The following is a 16,126-nucleotide window of genomic DNA, read 5'->3' as shown; positions in this document are numbered from 1 at the left end:
TAGTTATTTACTTTCTATCAATTTTAATTTAATATAATTTAAAATTTTGATATTTTTGATATGTTTTCTTTTTTATTTGCTGTCAAATATTTTGAGACATTTTACTATTTTTATTTTTTATTTTTTATTTCTGTTGTGTTTTTAAGTTTAATGAAAATACGCTTTTCATCTCATCCTCGTATTTGTATATAAGTTAGATTCTCAGAATGTTTAGGTACATAAGTTGCTCTATCAAAATATATATTATATCTTTTATTAAACTGACTTTCAAATTCATTAGTAGTATAAAAATAATATTCTCTATTCTTTTTAAAATAAAAACTACAAATTACCAATATAATTGACATATATATCACAATTAATGATTATGAATAATAAATATTTGACAAAAAATTATCCTCCATAGTTTTTGTTTAATTTTATATTATTAAAAGAAATTAAACAATCACATTAAACATATAGTAAAATAATTTACCAATTTTTCTTATATATTATATTTAAATTTAAAAACAAATATAAATTAGGGAACAATTGGGTCATTACTCATATGGAAGGTTCATATTGGCATTGTACCCATTGATTGACATAAGTTAATTAAGGCATACCATTTGTGTATCAGGATGACGAAAATACACTTTACTCTCCTTCTCTTCAACCTACGATTCTTCTCTTCTCTTTCTTAACATTCTCTTTCTTCTTCATCTTCTCTTGCGATTCTGTTCTTCTTCTTCATTGTAACAGATTTTTTTTCTTTGCAGATTAATTCACACAATTCTATAATGTTAATTTTGAATCACGTACTCAGATTTTCAATAATTATTTTTCATCATTCATCATCTTTGAAGGCATTTTAAAAAATCTGGGTTCATCAATTTTTTTCCGAATCTCCCCACTGTCAGATCTAAAATCGACGTCATTCTTAAGAGGATCTTCCCTTGCTCTTATCATATTGGCATTGGGACAACAAATTCGTAAAAGCTGATACAAGAAATGTTAACAGGTAAGAATGTAGAAGTAAAATAGTTAACGATTAACTTAGCATGCTACAACAATTGTTACCATGTTAACAAGTAATGTAATTGATAATGAAAATGATTGAGAATATATGAAAAAAAAATATCATAGTATTTTAGGTTAACGATTAACTTAGCATGCTACAACAATTGTTACCAAATAGTGTAATTGATAATGAAAATGATTGAGAATATATGGGAAAAAATATATCACAGTATTTTAATTTTTCATGTAATACATATTTTCTTAACATGTTATCATATCTGTATAAGTGTTAAAAGAAACAATAACATAAAGAATAAAGAATACTTATTCTTTTCTACCAATTCATGAACCAGCTAATAAAATTTGTATCATGTAACAATTCATGTATCGTATAACAAAATATATATCAAACAATGTATCAGTTAACTAATTACTTATCAGCTAACAGAGAATGTATCAAATGATTCTATTATTTGGTAATATCTTACAACTCATTATATCAAACAAATATAACAACACATAAACAATGTATCATATTATTTATCTTTAACAAATCATGTATCAGCTGAAAAATATTTTTTTGGAACATCTTACAAAAGAAAATGTCGGTTAATATAATTAATATCATGTACAAAAGAAAATGTCAGTTAACATTGTTGTTACCCAAAATTGTGAAACAACTTTACCGATTCACTTTTCTCTTTTCTATTTTAGGCTTGGACAAGTTCTCCGGTTAGATTTTCTCACGAATGAAATTTTAGAATATTATGTGGGAACTTATATCGACGCGAGAAACTCAATCCGTAAATCTGGATTTTCTTAGCTCCGCCCCAAAATAGTGTGGTCTCAGCCGTCACATATGTGGAAGATCCAAATAATGATTTGGATAACAATTTAGAATTAGAGAAAAGAATAGTGATTTGGATAATGAATTAGAATTGGAAGTAAGAGATGTAGTTGCAGAAAAAGAAAAGAGAGAAAGAACACGGAGAAGAAAGAGAAACATAAGAAATAAAAGGGATGCTGTCAATTCATGGGTAAGTCTCAAATTAGGTCTCCTAATATAGGCATAGAAACCAATTTTTTCTATAAATTAATAAAAAAGTTAAAATCTCACATTAAAAATTTTGTGATTAATGGTAAGTCGTTTTAGTCATACCATAATTTTTAAGGTATATATAGTAAAATAATTTACCAATTTTTTATATATTATATTTAGATTTTAAAAAATATATAAATTAATAAAAAAGTTAAAATCTCATAGTAAAAATTTTGTGATCAATGGTAAGTCTTTTGGTCATACCATCATTTTTAAGGTACCTTGAACAATTTTCAATGATTAATTAAATGGACCACATTCATAATTAGAATGTGCTTTAGTTTAAAAACTGTTGTATATAAAATTAACACCGTAAAATTCAAGCAAAAAATAAATTAGAGATGAAACTGATTTTATAATAAAATAAAATTATTACTTATGTCTATATTATAATATATATATATATATATATATATATGTATGTATTAATTATAAATTAATTTTCATGAACTATATATTTACATAAATTTAAATATTCTCGTAGTTATCTTATCGAATTATACAATATTCTTTCCATGTTTAACTTTAAACCAATTTTTTTATTAAAAAAAACATTTTTATCAATTTTTGTTGATATAATGAATCTCCACTTAATCATATTACATGATTCATGTACCATCAAAATTGGGTATAATAGAGTCTGAACGAAAATAAAATTAGTTCCAAGCTAGTTCGAAAGAAATTCTGTTAAAATGAAATAAACCAAAAATAAACGGGAAGATTACTAAAATAACGTGAAATTATGTTATTATTACTAGAATAACATAGAATTTTTTTAATTTACTAGAATGTTTTTTATGCCTAAACTACCCTTATTTTCTTTGTTAAAAAAAAATTACAGTTTTTTTTTTTACTGCATGTCATCAAATTTTTCTTTTTTTTTAACGAAACAGTAAAATAAATCTGCTGTGAAAAAACTGCAATACTTGATGGCAGATTTAATAAACCGTCGCAGATTTATTTTTTACCGAAGACTTAGTATCGCAAACTTAATATCATCACATACTTTCAGAAAAAGTATATCTCACATGATGGCAGATTTGATTGCACTCGCAGATTTATTTTACGTTGGCAGACTTTTAGTGGCAGATTTTTATCCTATAACAGCAGATTTTCTAATATGTCGAAAATTTTGTACTAGCATACAGATTTATCTCGTAGACTTTTTAAAATTTGGCAGATTTTTGTTTTCATGTTATGGCATACTTATACTTTCTACATTTACAAACAACAAACTTTCAGAATAAGTATGCTTCATTGTCGACGTTATAATAACACAACTATGTGATCACAGACTTATTTTAGTTACAGCAGCTTTTAAAAGATGGCAAACTTTAATCTAGTTACGACAGGCTTTCAAGAGATGGCAGACTTTTTGATCCAGAATCGGTTAATAAAATTAATTGGTTAACTAATTAGAATAAACAGATTCCGGTTTGCTCTAATTAAACCAAAATTTCGACCATAACTGCAATAAGTTATTAAAACCTAGGTTTTTGCCGTAAACATTCTTCTTCCTCTTCTTCCAATCACGTTCTTTGGACAAGTGGCTATTTCACGTTAATCTCAAGAAAAATTGATGGAGGAGGTTATAGCCGTTTGTAGGCAGTGGTAAGTGGATGTTTCACGTTGATAGCAGAAGAGGAAGCAAAGTAATTCCAGTCAGTGATAAGACAAGGTTTGAAGATATGATCAACATGGTTTATGAAGACTACAGATTAGATAAGAGACATGTTAATATCGAATTGAGTTACATGCTTGGCAGGAAGAGCTTGATGAAGCTAACTCGTGACACACCCCCAGTTAAAATTGGGAATTTTCGACAGCTACAAAGTTTCTTCCGTCTTCTACAATCTGACAAAATCCGTCTATGCGTAGAGGTCACTTTTAGAGACAACATAAAGACGATGAAACAGATCAACCAGTCGGGTTGTAATCATGATGAAGACTCAGACACTGACAGAGAACGGTTTGACTATTGCGATGATTCAGATGGTGCGGCATCAGATGATGAAAACTTTATAGCCTATGGATTAGTTCCAGAAGTAGATACAGAGATGGGAAAGTGACTCCACATGTTAAGCCAAAGGTGGGGATAGCAAGCAAATCGAAAAAGGCTAAGGCTGTGACTCCACATGTTAGGCAGCAACAACTGAATTCACTAAATATTTTTGTTGGCCAAAGTTTTGAGTCCAAGTCTGCTTTAAAAACACGACTTAAGATGTTGACGATAGTGCAACAGTTTGATTACGATGTCGAATACTCAACACCGGATCTGTTAATCGTAAAATGTTGGGTTCAAGGCTGTAGTTGGAGGTTAAGAGCATCACCGACAAGTGATACTCCTCGCTTTACTGTACGGGTCTATGTTTCAGATCATACTTGTTCAATTACAGAGAGATCAGCTCGTTGCAGACAAGCAACACCAGATATTCTTGGATCTTTATACACTGATTTCATTGGTGGAGTGGAGCCAACCGTTTTGCCAAGTCATGTGAAGCAGTCCCTTAACAAGTGCTTTGGAATAAAGGTTTATTTCATTTACTTGTGTACTCAAAATTTAATTTATTTCTAACGGTTGCTTACTATTTTAAATGATAGATGGACTACTGGAAAGCTCATTGAACACTGATGTGCGCAAGAGAATTGGTTAGGGGATCTGCAGAGAGTGGCTACCAAGATTTACCAGTCTATTTGCATATGATTAAAGAAGCAAATCCAGGGACATTCACTCGCCTTGTAGTAGATTCTAGTGACAGATTCAAGTATCTTTTCATCGCATTTGGTGCTAGCATCAAGGGTTTTCCATTCATGAGGAAGGTCGTTGTTGTCGATGGCACATTCTTGCAAGGAAAGTACAAGGGACTCTACTAATTGCATCAGCACAGGATGGCAACTTCCAAATATTTCCAATAGCATTTGCGATAGTCGATACTGAAAACGACGAATCGTGGAAGTGGTTTTTCAGACAACTCAGCTGTGTGATTCCAGATGACGAAAGACTTCCTATTATTTCTGATAGGCACAAATCAATTAGAAATGCGTTAGTCCATGTATATCCAACTGCCAGCCGTGGAGTTTGCACTTATCACTTGTATAAGAATGTCTTGAATAGGTTTAGAGGTCGCGAGTTGTTTGGCTTGGTGAAAAAGGCAGCTAATTCATACAGACTTTCGGATTTTGAGACCATATTCGATGAGATCAAAGCCTTGCACCCAGCATTGCATGGTTATTTGCAGAAAGCAGATGTACTGAAGTGGGCGAGAGCTCATTTCCCTGGTGATAGGTACAATTTGACTACGACCAACATAGCTGAATCTATCAATAGAGTTCTTTCAGATGCACGGAGTTTGCCGGTTGTAGAACTTATAGAAGCAATAAGGCAAATGATGACTCGCTGGTTTTCGGCACGAAAGATTGATGCAAATTCAATGAAAACAACTCTGACTCGTGGAGTAGAAAAGCTTTTAGAGGTAAACCTGATTTTCTCTTACACATGAATATTTGGTGAACACAATACTAACATTTGAGACATACTTTTGTAGGGCCGTGTACCTTATGTTAAGACACTGAGCGTGCAACAGATAGATATTCACCAATATCAGGTGTCAGGTGTCTCATCTACCCACGTAGTGAACGTGACAGAGCGAAGTTGTTCATGTCGCAGATTTGACATAGAAAAGCTACCTTGCGTGCACGCAATTGCAGCAGCTGAGGCGAGAAAGTTATCAATCATTTCATTGTGTCATCCATACTATTGTACAAACTATCTGTACAACGCTTACTCCGCGGTAGTAATGCCGAGAGATGCTGATACATCAGTCCCTGATAATGTCGCAGGAATAATTTGTTTGCCTCCTGAGGTTCGCCAACCACCAGGGAGACCCAAAAATTCAAGAATGAAGTCTTGGCTTGAGAAAGGTGAAAATAAGAAACAACCAAGAAAGCAGCATAAATGTTCGATTTGTAATCAAGGTGGTCACAATTGCAAAACTTGTCCTGTTGGTTAGAGAATGCGTCATTTGTTTTTTCCTTAGACAATTTGCTATCGTTTTTGGTTGGACAATTTAACTTATGTTTTATGGGATTCTGAGTAGACAATATGTGCTCTGTTTTACTCTGTTTTACATGAAAATCCAATTTTTTTTTCCTGAAAACCACTAATTCGATGTCTCGGCCTAAAATCGATAGAAAATCGACAAATAGTGATCAAATCAAGTGAAACGAGTTCGTTTACCACCTTATTTTCACGATTTTGATCTGAGAATCACAAAAATCTGCAGACTTCGTAACCCTAAAATTGATGGGAAGAAGATGAAATTATTTACCATTATGCCATTAATGAATTAACATATGCAAAGAAAAAAGCTCTATGCTGGGATTGAACCCGGGTTAAGTGATGGGGGAAAAACACCCAAATACCAACAGACCACGACACAACTTATGTTCTTACTTGCATCAACATAATATTATTCCGTAGCCACAAAACAGCAAGAGTTTTGAAACTAAACCAGAAGCGCGTTTGATCAAAAGCAACTCATTCACTCCATGATCAGAAGCGTGTTTGGTCAGAAAACAGAGCAAATCAGAAAACAAAGCAAATTAGAAGCCTGTTTGATCAGAAAACAGAGAAAATACTACATATCCATAACGTTCAAACCATAGAAATACGACATATCAGAAACATAAAATGCTCCATATCCTAAAAACATGAAAATGTTACAGACCCGAAACCTCATCATAGATCTCAGCAGCTAACTTAATACGCATTGCCAGAATGCACTGGTCAGATAGTCCTTCAAAACCGCAGCCAATCGCCTTACACTCTATATACTTCAGAGCGTAAACACCACAATCACCAGGGAGTTTATTCTGAGGCACACTTTTACTAAGCCTTAAAATCCTGAACTGCTGGGTACTCTTCTTCCTTCCTGGAACCATTTCATTCAGAAGTAAAGGAATCATCTTCGTGAAAGGACGACACTCTTCTTGAAGATCCGTGATTTTTGGGACAACTGTCAGTATGCTGTCGTAAACATGGATTATTTTCTTCTGAAGATCCACTTCTAAAGCGACCCAGTGGTCACCATTTATCAAGTGGCAAAAAAACAGTGTATCCACATCCTTGAGCCATTTTCTGTTGTTAGAAAATTCAGAAGGGTAATTGCCATTGAAGACCTTCTTGTAAATTTCTGAGAACTCCCACGTCTTAGGATCGTAATTCTTGTAGTCTCTGACCCACATCTTCACAAACCAGTGTTCAAGAAAAGCTTTCCTATCTGAACAGTATGGTGAAGGCTTCCTCATATTTCTTTTATGGAACATAAGCATTGCAGATGCCATATGCTGAAAAAAATGAGTGTGTTAGCCACCCTGATCCATGTTGATACAAGAAAAAATCAAGACACTTACAGAATCTGTTATCCACCCTTCATTATATGTTTTCCAGTCATTTCTTGGCGTTATTAGCTTCATATAGAACTGAGTGTCTACATCGTTATCACCACTGAAATGAATAAAAACAAGTTCAAGTTAGTTTAACAGTAATGAATTATTAAGAGAAATTAGACACTTACGAGAGATTTCGTAGATAATCCAGTAGTTTCTTGAATTTTATCTCAGCAACTTTAGCTAAAGGATCATAGTGGGCTTTAGAGACATAATCACCTGGTATGATTCTCTTCACAGTTGAGTTACCTACATATGGATACACTTGAGTCTTTGTCAGTTGTGGCTTGCGTTTTTGCAAAGGTCCATCGAAGACTGATGCCGCCAACTGGTCTAACATTGCACCTAGTTTACCATATTTTTCCTTGTCTTCTAAATCAGACCATGTTCCACCAGAATCCCTAAGTTGTGGAACTTCAACCTTCTCTTTCTTTACATTTTTCAATCCTCTAGCTGGTTTTTTTACTTGTGTTGTTCCAACAACCTTCTCACCACCAGTGTCAAGTAGATTAGGAGATATTAGCTTGACCTCGGATTTTTTGGCTTTCTTTCTACTCACACATTGTACTGCCCCATTCATTTGTGATGATGCTTTGTCTTGGACCATCCATGACTAATTTCAGCATGTAAAAACAATATAAAGTAAAATTTCAAGAGTAAGTTATTTTAAAATGAAATAGACATACAAGTTAAAGGAAGCAAATAACTAACCGGGTCGTTGCTGTTGACTTCATCTTCATGGTTCACATTGTAGTGTGCATCATTTTTAGGGGCAGAAGCTTGCATTTGCTCTCTAAGTTGAGCAATCTCTTCTTGTAAAGTGGAGATTTTCTTTGTAAATACCAGCTCAGCTTCACCAATCCTGCCATTTATTTTTTCATCAACAGATGCGTCTACTGCAGTCAACACCTTCTCGACAATAACTGTGTCCATACTTCCAACCTTTTCAGTTAACGTGTTCATTGCTTTCATTAGGCCAAGCTGGAATGTATCATCTCGAGTTGAGTTAAGGCTGGATCCGCAAGCATGCTACAACACAGTAAACAAATTCAGCAATACTCGTCAAACATATATGTATAACAAAAAGCTTATATACTCACAGTGGATGTCCTCTCTTTTGGCATTTTTTTCTTCATACACTCTTCTTCACTCACCAATTTCTTTTTCTCTTTGTTTGGTACTGGTGCAGTACGTGAGTTCAAGTTCCAATATGTATCATCAAGCTCACCATGTAGAATGTCTGTGATCAAGTTGTGAAGATCATCATCAACCTTGTCCTCTGGCCATTGAGGATATATCTCAGCTTCTGGCTTCTCAATGAGATGTCTGACTCTTACCTACCAATCAAATGATGTAAATATATGTTAGTATTTTTATATGTCAAATTATCACTTTTTAATAAAATTAAAAATAGGTAAGAAAAAAAAATTAACCTTCTGATGGAGACTTTTCTCCTTGATATAAAACTAATCCCAGTTTATACGGCCACGAGATCCAGACCAAGAGAGAAGAGGAACTTGGTTACCCTCAATATGATTCCCATATTCATGTCCAATACCAGGTATCGACTCATACAACCAGATGAGGAGAGCATGCACGCATCCGCGAAGTGTATACTTGTTCCTTTCTTCATATGAAACAATTTTCACTGAATTTACCAGGCTAGAAAATCCCACACGCCCCCAAGGGTATCTATCAAATGCTTCTATGTCTAGGACTCTCTTTGCTTGATCCAAAGGAATTCTACTGCCTGGAGAGATGCCAAGTACTCCAACAGACAAGACACATAGTAAACCAAACATTCTTCTCTCCTCAAATGTCCAATTCCTAACTTTAGTGAACAACAACCGCAACTCAGAAAGCATAGGACCATGTGAAGGAGAAACACCAAGCTTTTCCCAAAATGGTTTATGATCAATCTCCACCTCTTCATTTATGTTGAAAGGCTTGCAATTTAAACTTGTAATATCACCAAACTCATATAGCGAAAACCTTATTGCCTGACCTTCTATAGCACTCCATATCTCATGGATATTATTAACCACCAATTGGTTTGTAAGTAAATGGTGAACCGCCTTGGCTGACCATGTATAATTCAGCTCTTTCAGCTTCAGAATAACTCCAACAGATGATGTTTTAATAGATTCCCACGCATCTAAACCAATTTCTTCTTTCACCATCTGCAAATTAGCCAAGTGACAGTTATGATTCATGCTTCGATGCTGTAATGGAGATTTCCCCTCTTCATAAAGTCTTGCTGGATATCTTTTTCCACTGTTTGATGTAGTCATCCGTCTGAAAAGAAATGTTAGATGTAGTAAGTATTACAAACCAAGAGTGAAGAAAAACGACCAAGACCCAGACCCAGACGATACCCAACTGATATCAACAAATGTACAAACGAAAAACACTTCTATCTACTCTGTGTCGTGTGAAAATTAAATTCATTTGATACTGAATATTAAAAATCGTTTGACAGAGACTAACCTTTGGTGGAAAAAATAGGTGGATTAAACTGATTGATGTGGAGAGGAGTTTGTAAGTGATGAAAGCCTTAAGATTCACGCAGCTGAAAATTTTAGAAAGGGGGTTTAGGGTTCGTCGATTGGGTTTCGGGTTCACTTCTCCTATGTGAATCGAAGGTTTTAGTGGTTGATTAGGGTGCGGAGATGACGAAATCGATGAGAAATCATGATGAAAACTAAAGAGAGTCAAGAGTTTGAGGATTTCACAATTTTGGGATTTAGGGTTCTTGGAGTTACAGAAGAGAAAGATATCGTGGTTGGTTTTTTTTAAAAGAGATTTCACCATTTTTTGGTCAAGTAATAGGAATGGGAATTTTACCTTAATTGATATTTTTTTACCGACGGGGCATTTGAGTCCAGATGAAGCCTTTTTTTTTTTGGTGTGTTACTCTAGTAATTTCTAGTAAATTGTATGTCATTCCAACTAATTTCTCAAATCATTTCAAATGAAATCAAAGCTCTCGAAACTGAGTCAACAACAAACTCCAGAATACTTTGAAGTAACTAAATCTGGAAATTCAGTTCAACATATGATTGGAGCAACCACATTAGTATCGTTGCAATACAACCCAGTTTGGTTATCATAACATTCATACTCAAGAAGCTCTCTCACACCTTAAAACAGTTACTTGTTTGTGATCTTCTTAACTTATTTTCTCACCAAGTATGATATGTATAGAATCAGGGATGTTCAATAGACTTGCCCCTTCGTGCGTACTCTGAAGTCTGATCAGTCGGACATCCACTAAGCATAATACACTTCTCTTTCTTTCTCACGACTTCTTCCTTAAAACCTTGGCATTCATTTTCCCGCAGATCCTCACTTTTGGTGATGCGTCTTCCCCAAACGCATGTAAAAGAATCCTTCGGATATTCCCCGTTCTATATTACCCTTCCATGTTTCTTGCCTTAGAATATTGATTATTCTCTGCAGAGACATCTTTCAGTCTATCTAACAAAACCCATCCAAAATCCTCCCATATACACTCACCAGTCATTTGTTAGAGGTGTTGTTTCAAGTACAATTAGAGATGTGTTTAGGACGATTATAGAAACAACGGCGTCAGGATTCCAGCTTGCCGATTCCATTCATTCACCGGTTGACAAAGATCGTTCGGGTCTCAACATAAAACCTAGAATCTGAAAGAAGTGGCTTTAATCCAATTCAAAAACAGGATGTTATCAGAACGGTGAGACTGATCCACTCACAGTGAGTTTGTTCTCCAGCGACCCGGAGAAGGAATCAACGCAAACCTGGAGGAACGGATTCGACCGGTATGTTCACTAACGCTGCAAGACAGCTTTGATGTAAGATGCGTAGAGATCCCTGCGTTTACATAAAAACACTACATTAGCCCTGTTCTTTTGGTTAACTCCAAAACCGGCGGCAGCGTCTGAAAAATTAATTATAACCACCGCAAAACACAACCCAGCGCATCACTCATGAAACACCGCCAGCCTGTTTCTCTTGACGCTGCGGCTGATCGCGAGGAAGAAAAGGGACGCTGAATTTTTTGGCGTCAGCTAAGTCCTATATTTTATTCTTTCGGCAATTTATTAGCGTCCATTTAAAATTTCCGTGCCGTTAAATTTCCTTCCGTGGCATTGCAATTTTCAGACACTCCTGCTGGTTCCGGCGTAAACCAAAAGGACAGGACTATTGTTTGCTGTGACTAAGGTAACAGAGTAAACAGGAAAAATACACTGGTGTTTTGGAGAAAACAAACTTACATGGAGTCTTTAATCACATCTATGGCAGCTTGTGCTGAGAGGAAACCTTCAACGTCCACTTTTCTTTGTCATATCATTCTTGTTCTCACTATCGTTTTTAATCATTAACCATGAACTAAAACGTTTGTTAACGTTTTTTATAATCAAAAACATAAGCAGATCTCCTTATACGGCAAAGTGAAACAGAATCAACAATCACAACAATGATCATATCCCAAATATTTGAAAGTAACAAAACTTCTGGAGAATAACAAAGACATGAACGTATTGATATCCGGTGAAGAGCTATTAGATTTAAAAGTTTGATAATCAAAACACCAACAAAGCGAGAAAGGACTAAAAACAAAAAAGAAAAAGAAAACTATTTTGATTACGAATACATGAACAAAATGATCTCTAGTGAAGAACTACTATTAGATTTGAAAGTTTCATAACCAAAACACCAACAACGCGAGGAAGGATTAAGAAACAAAAAAAACTACATAGTCAAGCCGATTTACCTTGCGTCCAGGAAGAGCATGTCGACCCTCGCTGGCACGCTTAATATTCCTAGCTTCCCAGAACCTAAACAAACGGACCTCGGTGGTGGAGGTGCAGCGGCTAGCCTTCAAATCGGCGAGGAAGACAGAAGAATTAGCCATTATCGACTTTGATTTCTTAGAAAGCTGATGAATGTGAAGAAAGAACTAATGCATTTCACGGGTCAAGCATACTTTTTATCCCTGTTCTAAAACGCGGGCGCCCAGCCGCATAGGCGCCCGACTAGGCGCTACCCGGACCTTCTCCGCCGCGATTTTGCCCAAACCGGGCAATAAAACCGAGAGCCAATTAATCGGCCCAGATTTCAATTAATCGGCCCATTAACCGACTAATCGGTGATTATTCGGCCCAATAATTAAACTGTAAGATATTTTGGGTTTAACAGAAAGCCCATATCTTATCTTATCTATTACCAAGCGAGGAGACAAGTATATATAGAGTAACATTTCACCCCCTTTTCCTTTGTGTAACCGATGTGGGACTTTCTTCCTTCTAGAATATAATAATGCGAAAATAATTACATGGTCTGGACCACTAGGAGACAGCAAACCCTTGGTAATGAGTCGAAAATGATAATATATATACGCATGTAAATATAATAAAAGTACAAAACCTGATCCATAATTAATATATTTATATTTAACAACTGATTTTATTAAAGTTAGTTATTGATAATTTCAGTACACAGAAACTATCACATTATAATGTATGTTTACATTATATTTTAATTTTAGTTTGAAATAAAACTAAAAAAAATAAAAAACTAATCCCCGCGTATATCCCGCTTAATCCCCGATTTTTTGGTAACTCGCTAGGCCCGAGGTCACTGCCCGACTAGCACCTAGCACAATTTTGAACAGAGCTTTTTATAGTTTGAATTTTTTGCGAAGGCAGTAAATGAGGGAGCGCAACTACTAAATGTTTCAGTTTCAAAAAAGAAACCACTAAAAGTTTTCAGTTTATTGCAATTAGGAAGATGAACAGAGTAGGGTTCCGAACTTTCGATGAAGGAATGTACGTTGATGGCGGAGGCTCCTATAGGGGACCGAGCACTTTACAGAATACAACATGAACTAATAATTATGAAGCCTAGATAGCAGCCCAAAAGAAACGATCGTAAATCGTTAATAGCATGACATGTGTGCTTAGTGACGTGTCTCTCTCACAGGAGAGAAAACACTACTTTATATAAATAGATTTGATATTAAGAAGTTATATATTGTTGGATTTTGTTAATATAAACTCGTAGATAGCATATACAATTATTTTAATTTATTAGTGTTTAGTTTTTTTAAACTATGTTTTCCAACAATTGTAAATTTTGATAATAAGTGTTGTCATATAAGCTCATGTTTATATGTTCTACCAAATTAATACTCGATACATGTTGTATGAGAAACATACAATTGCAAAGAAAAAAGATAAATATTTTAAAATACAAGAGATTTCCTAAACATTTACAAAACATTGGTAAAATTATTTATTTATTGTATATCATAATTTTGAAAATAAGATAATTATTATATATATATATATACATACATACATATGTATATATATTATTGTTAATTGGAAATAATATTTTTCTATAAAATTTAAGAATTAAGATAAAAACATTTCTCAATCAAATATTAATTAAACAATTTTTTATAAATATATATTTAAAATTATTTTTAATATGTGAGTGTTTACAAAATTCGACTTAGTCACAAACATATATATTTTGATGAAAATTGTTATCTATAAATAATTTGATGTTTTATTTAAACTTTCTGAGAACATTTAAATTAGTAATATTTAAATTAATAAATATTCGTAAAATGATTATGCTGCATATGTGGACAAAACATCTAATTAAATTACAATATCATATGTTAATAAGTAATTTTCTTTTCTTATTTACAAATTATTATATTTATTATGTTATATTGTATATTTAAAATATTAATTATTTTATAAATATTTTTATCTGTTAAGCAAAATTCTAAGTGAATAACAATATTCCAAAAAAAATATTTATTTATTTATTATATATCTTAAATTTGATTTAATCATAATATAAATCTGATGAACTATATAAATAATTTAGATATGCAAAAATAAAAACAAATCAACTTATGGAGGCATAAGGATGATATTTTCAAAACAAGTTTCAGTACAAAGAACACCTGGAATCTTCTGGTTGAAGGGCATCTGATTTTCATGTTCAACACAAAAATATGTATTATGCACTTGGTTCGCAACTAAGAATATATTCTCTGCGAAGATAGAATGTTAATTTATAACTCGGGAACTACTGCAACATGTCCTCTGTAATGATCCCCACGAGTCTCGAGATCACCTGTTTTTCTCTGCAGCTACTCAACGGACGTTTGGACCAAGTTAGCTCAAGGCCTGCTCACCATTAGCTTCTCAATATTCTCGTCTAGTTTCGTCGATATCATCTCAAACTCTTCTCGCATTTACACTCACGATGATCATGGATAATATTCTTTCCAAGTTTCGTTTTTATAGCATTTGGGGGGGGGGGGGGGGAACAAATAATGTAAAAAGGCATAGGGAAGCAAAAACGGGGATACTCTGTGTCCGACAACAGTGAAATGCACTGACAAGCATATATATCAGAATTTAGCTTCTCTGGATCCAAGCGATAGGAGAAGAAAAGGAAAAAAAAAGGGCTACAAATTTGGTTTCCAAGTCCATGATTACTAAGAAAATTATCTGCAATGTAATTATATTCTTTCAGCATAGATGCTTCAGCCTTCCCGGGTGAAGTGGACCGCTGCCTGACCGGGCCCAGGGGAATGACCCGCGAAGCGGGGAACTCCTGGATTATCAAAAAAAAAAAAAAAAAAAAAAAAAACATAGATGTACTTCTGGCTATAAAACGCTTTTTGTGACAATAAGAATGTTTTTCATGCTAAAACACTTAGCACGATTATCAAAAATCTCAGCTATTAATTAATATAATATCAAAAATCTCAGTTACTTTCAACTAAAAGTAAACTTAATATTTTCAGATAAGATTATTTGTTAAAAGTTTAGAATTTACTTTCAGAATAAAAAGAATTCATTTTACTTGGGTAAACTAAACTCGGTCAAAAGCTTAAAAAACTAAAGATGTATTTTAATATAAAAATATACATTCTCCAATTGTTTATCCATATAAACTCAACTGCTGTAAACAATTGATATACCATGTATTTCATCCATTTTCTACCATGATATACTAGTATTTTATTATATAACTAATGTGTTTTCTAGCATGTTAGGTATGTTTTCAGGTTCATGAGCGTTTCATGATAAAGTGATGTTTTGGAGGCATAGGGAAGCAAAAACGGGGATACTCTGTGTCCGACAACAGTGAAACGCACTGACAAGCATATATATCAGAATTTAGCTTCTCTGGATCCAAGCGATAGGAGAAGAAAAGCAAAAACAAGGGCTACAAATTTGGTTTCCAAGTCCATGATTACTAAGAAAATTATCTGCAATGTAATTATATTCTTTCAGGATAGATGTACTTCTGGCTATAAAACGCTTTTTGGGACAATAAGAATGTTTTTCATGCTAAAACACTTAGCACGATTATCAAAAATCTCAGCTATTAATTAACATAATATCAAAAATTTCAGCTACTTTCAACTAAAAGTAAACTTAATATTTTCAGATAGGATTATTTGTTAAAAGTTTAGAATTTACTTTCAGAATAAAAAGAATTCATTTTACTTGGGTGAACTAAACTCGGTCAAAAGCTTAAAAAAACAAAGATGTATTTTAATAT

General features: G+C 33.8%; 2 protein-coding genes and 1 long non-coding RNA gene across 3 annotated transcripts; 1 reads left to right on the top strand and 2 right to left on the bottom strand.

Annotated features, from left to right (window-relative positions):
- The first annotated feature begins 4,729 nt into the window (after positions 1–4,729).
- LOC108829517 (uncharacterized) lies at positions 4,730–6,108 on the top strand. Its single transcript, XM_018603160.1, has 3 exons — positions 4,730–4,953; positions 5,214–5,571; positions 5,644–6,108. Exons 1-3 carry the CDS (start codon positions 4,730–4,732, stop codon positions 6,106–6,108), a joined length of 1,047 nt encoding a protein of 348 aa, XP_018458662.1.
- A 709-nt stretch (positions 6,109–6,817) lies between these two features.
- LOC108829518 (uncharacterized) lies at positions 6,818–8,565 on the bottom strand. The gene is made up of 4 exons (XM_018603161.2): positions 8,258–8,565; positions 7,675–8,159; positions 7,511–7,604; positions 6,818–7,444 (listed from the first exon to the last, which is right to left on the bottom strand). Exons 1-4 carry the CDS (start codon positions 8,516–8,518, stop codon positions 6,818–6,820), a joined length of 1,467 nt encoding a protein of 488 aa, XP_018458663.2. The 5' UTR covers positions 8,519–8,565.
- A 95-nt stretch (positions 8,566–8,660) lies between these two features.
- On the bottom strand, positions 8,661–13,813 carry LOC130497902 (uncharacterized). Its single transcript, XR_008936942.1, has 3 exons — positions 11,281–13,813; positions 8,980–11,211; positions 8,661–8,883 (listed from the first exon to the last, which is right to left on the bottom strand). It is a non-coding gene; the product is annotated as an uncharacterized LOC130497902 (long non-coding RNA).
- Positions 13,814–16,126: the final 2,313 nt, after the last annotated feature.

Source organism: Raphanus sativus, chromosome 1 (assembly GCF_000801105.2).
Source record: "Raphanus sativus cultivar WK10039 chromosome 1, ASM80110v3, whole genome shotgun sequence".
Lineage (NCBI taxonomy): Eukaryota > Viridiplantae > Streptophyta > Magnoliopsida > Brassicales > Brassicaceae > Raphanus > Raphanus sativus.
This window is presented reverse-complemented; position numbering and strand designations above follow the sequence as displayed.

Coding starts and splice junctions, on each gene's coding strand:
- LOC108829517 (XM_018603160.1), top strand. CDS start 4,730: ATGTGCGCAAGAGAATTGGTTAGGGGATCTGCAGAGAGTGGCTACCAA. Junction 4,954..5,213: donor GGCACATTCTTGCAAGGAAA/GTACAAGGGACT, acceptor TGTCTTGAATAG/GTTTAGAGGTCGCGAGTTGT. Junction 5,572..5,643: donor GAGTAGAAAAGCTTTTAGAG/GTAAACCTGATT, acceptor ATACTTTTGTAG/GGCCGTGTACCTTATGTTAA.
- LOC108829518 (XM_018603161.2), bottom strand. CDS start 8,518: ATGAAAGCAATGAACACGTTAACTGAAAAGGTTGGAAGTATGGACACA. Junction 8,160..8,257: donor AAGTCAACAGCAACGACCCG/GTTAGTTATTTG, acceptor TGCTGAAATTAG/TCATGGATGGTCCAAGACAA. Junction 7,445..7,510: donor AAGGGTGGATAACAGATTCT/GTAAGTGTCTTG, acceptor CATTTTTTTCAG/CATATGGCATCTGCAATGCT.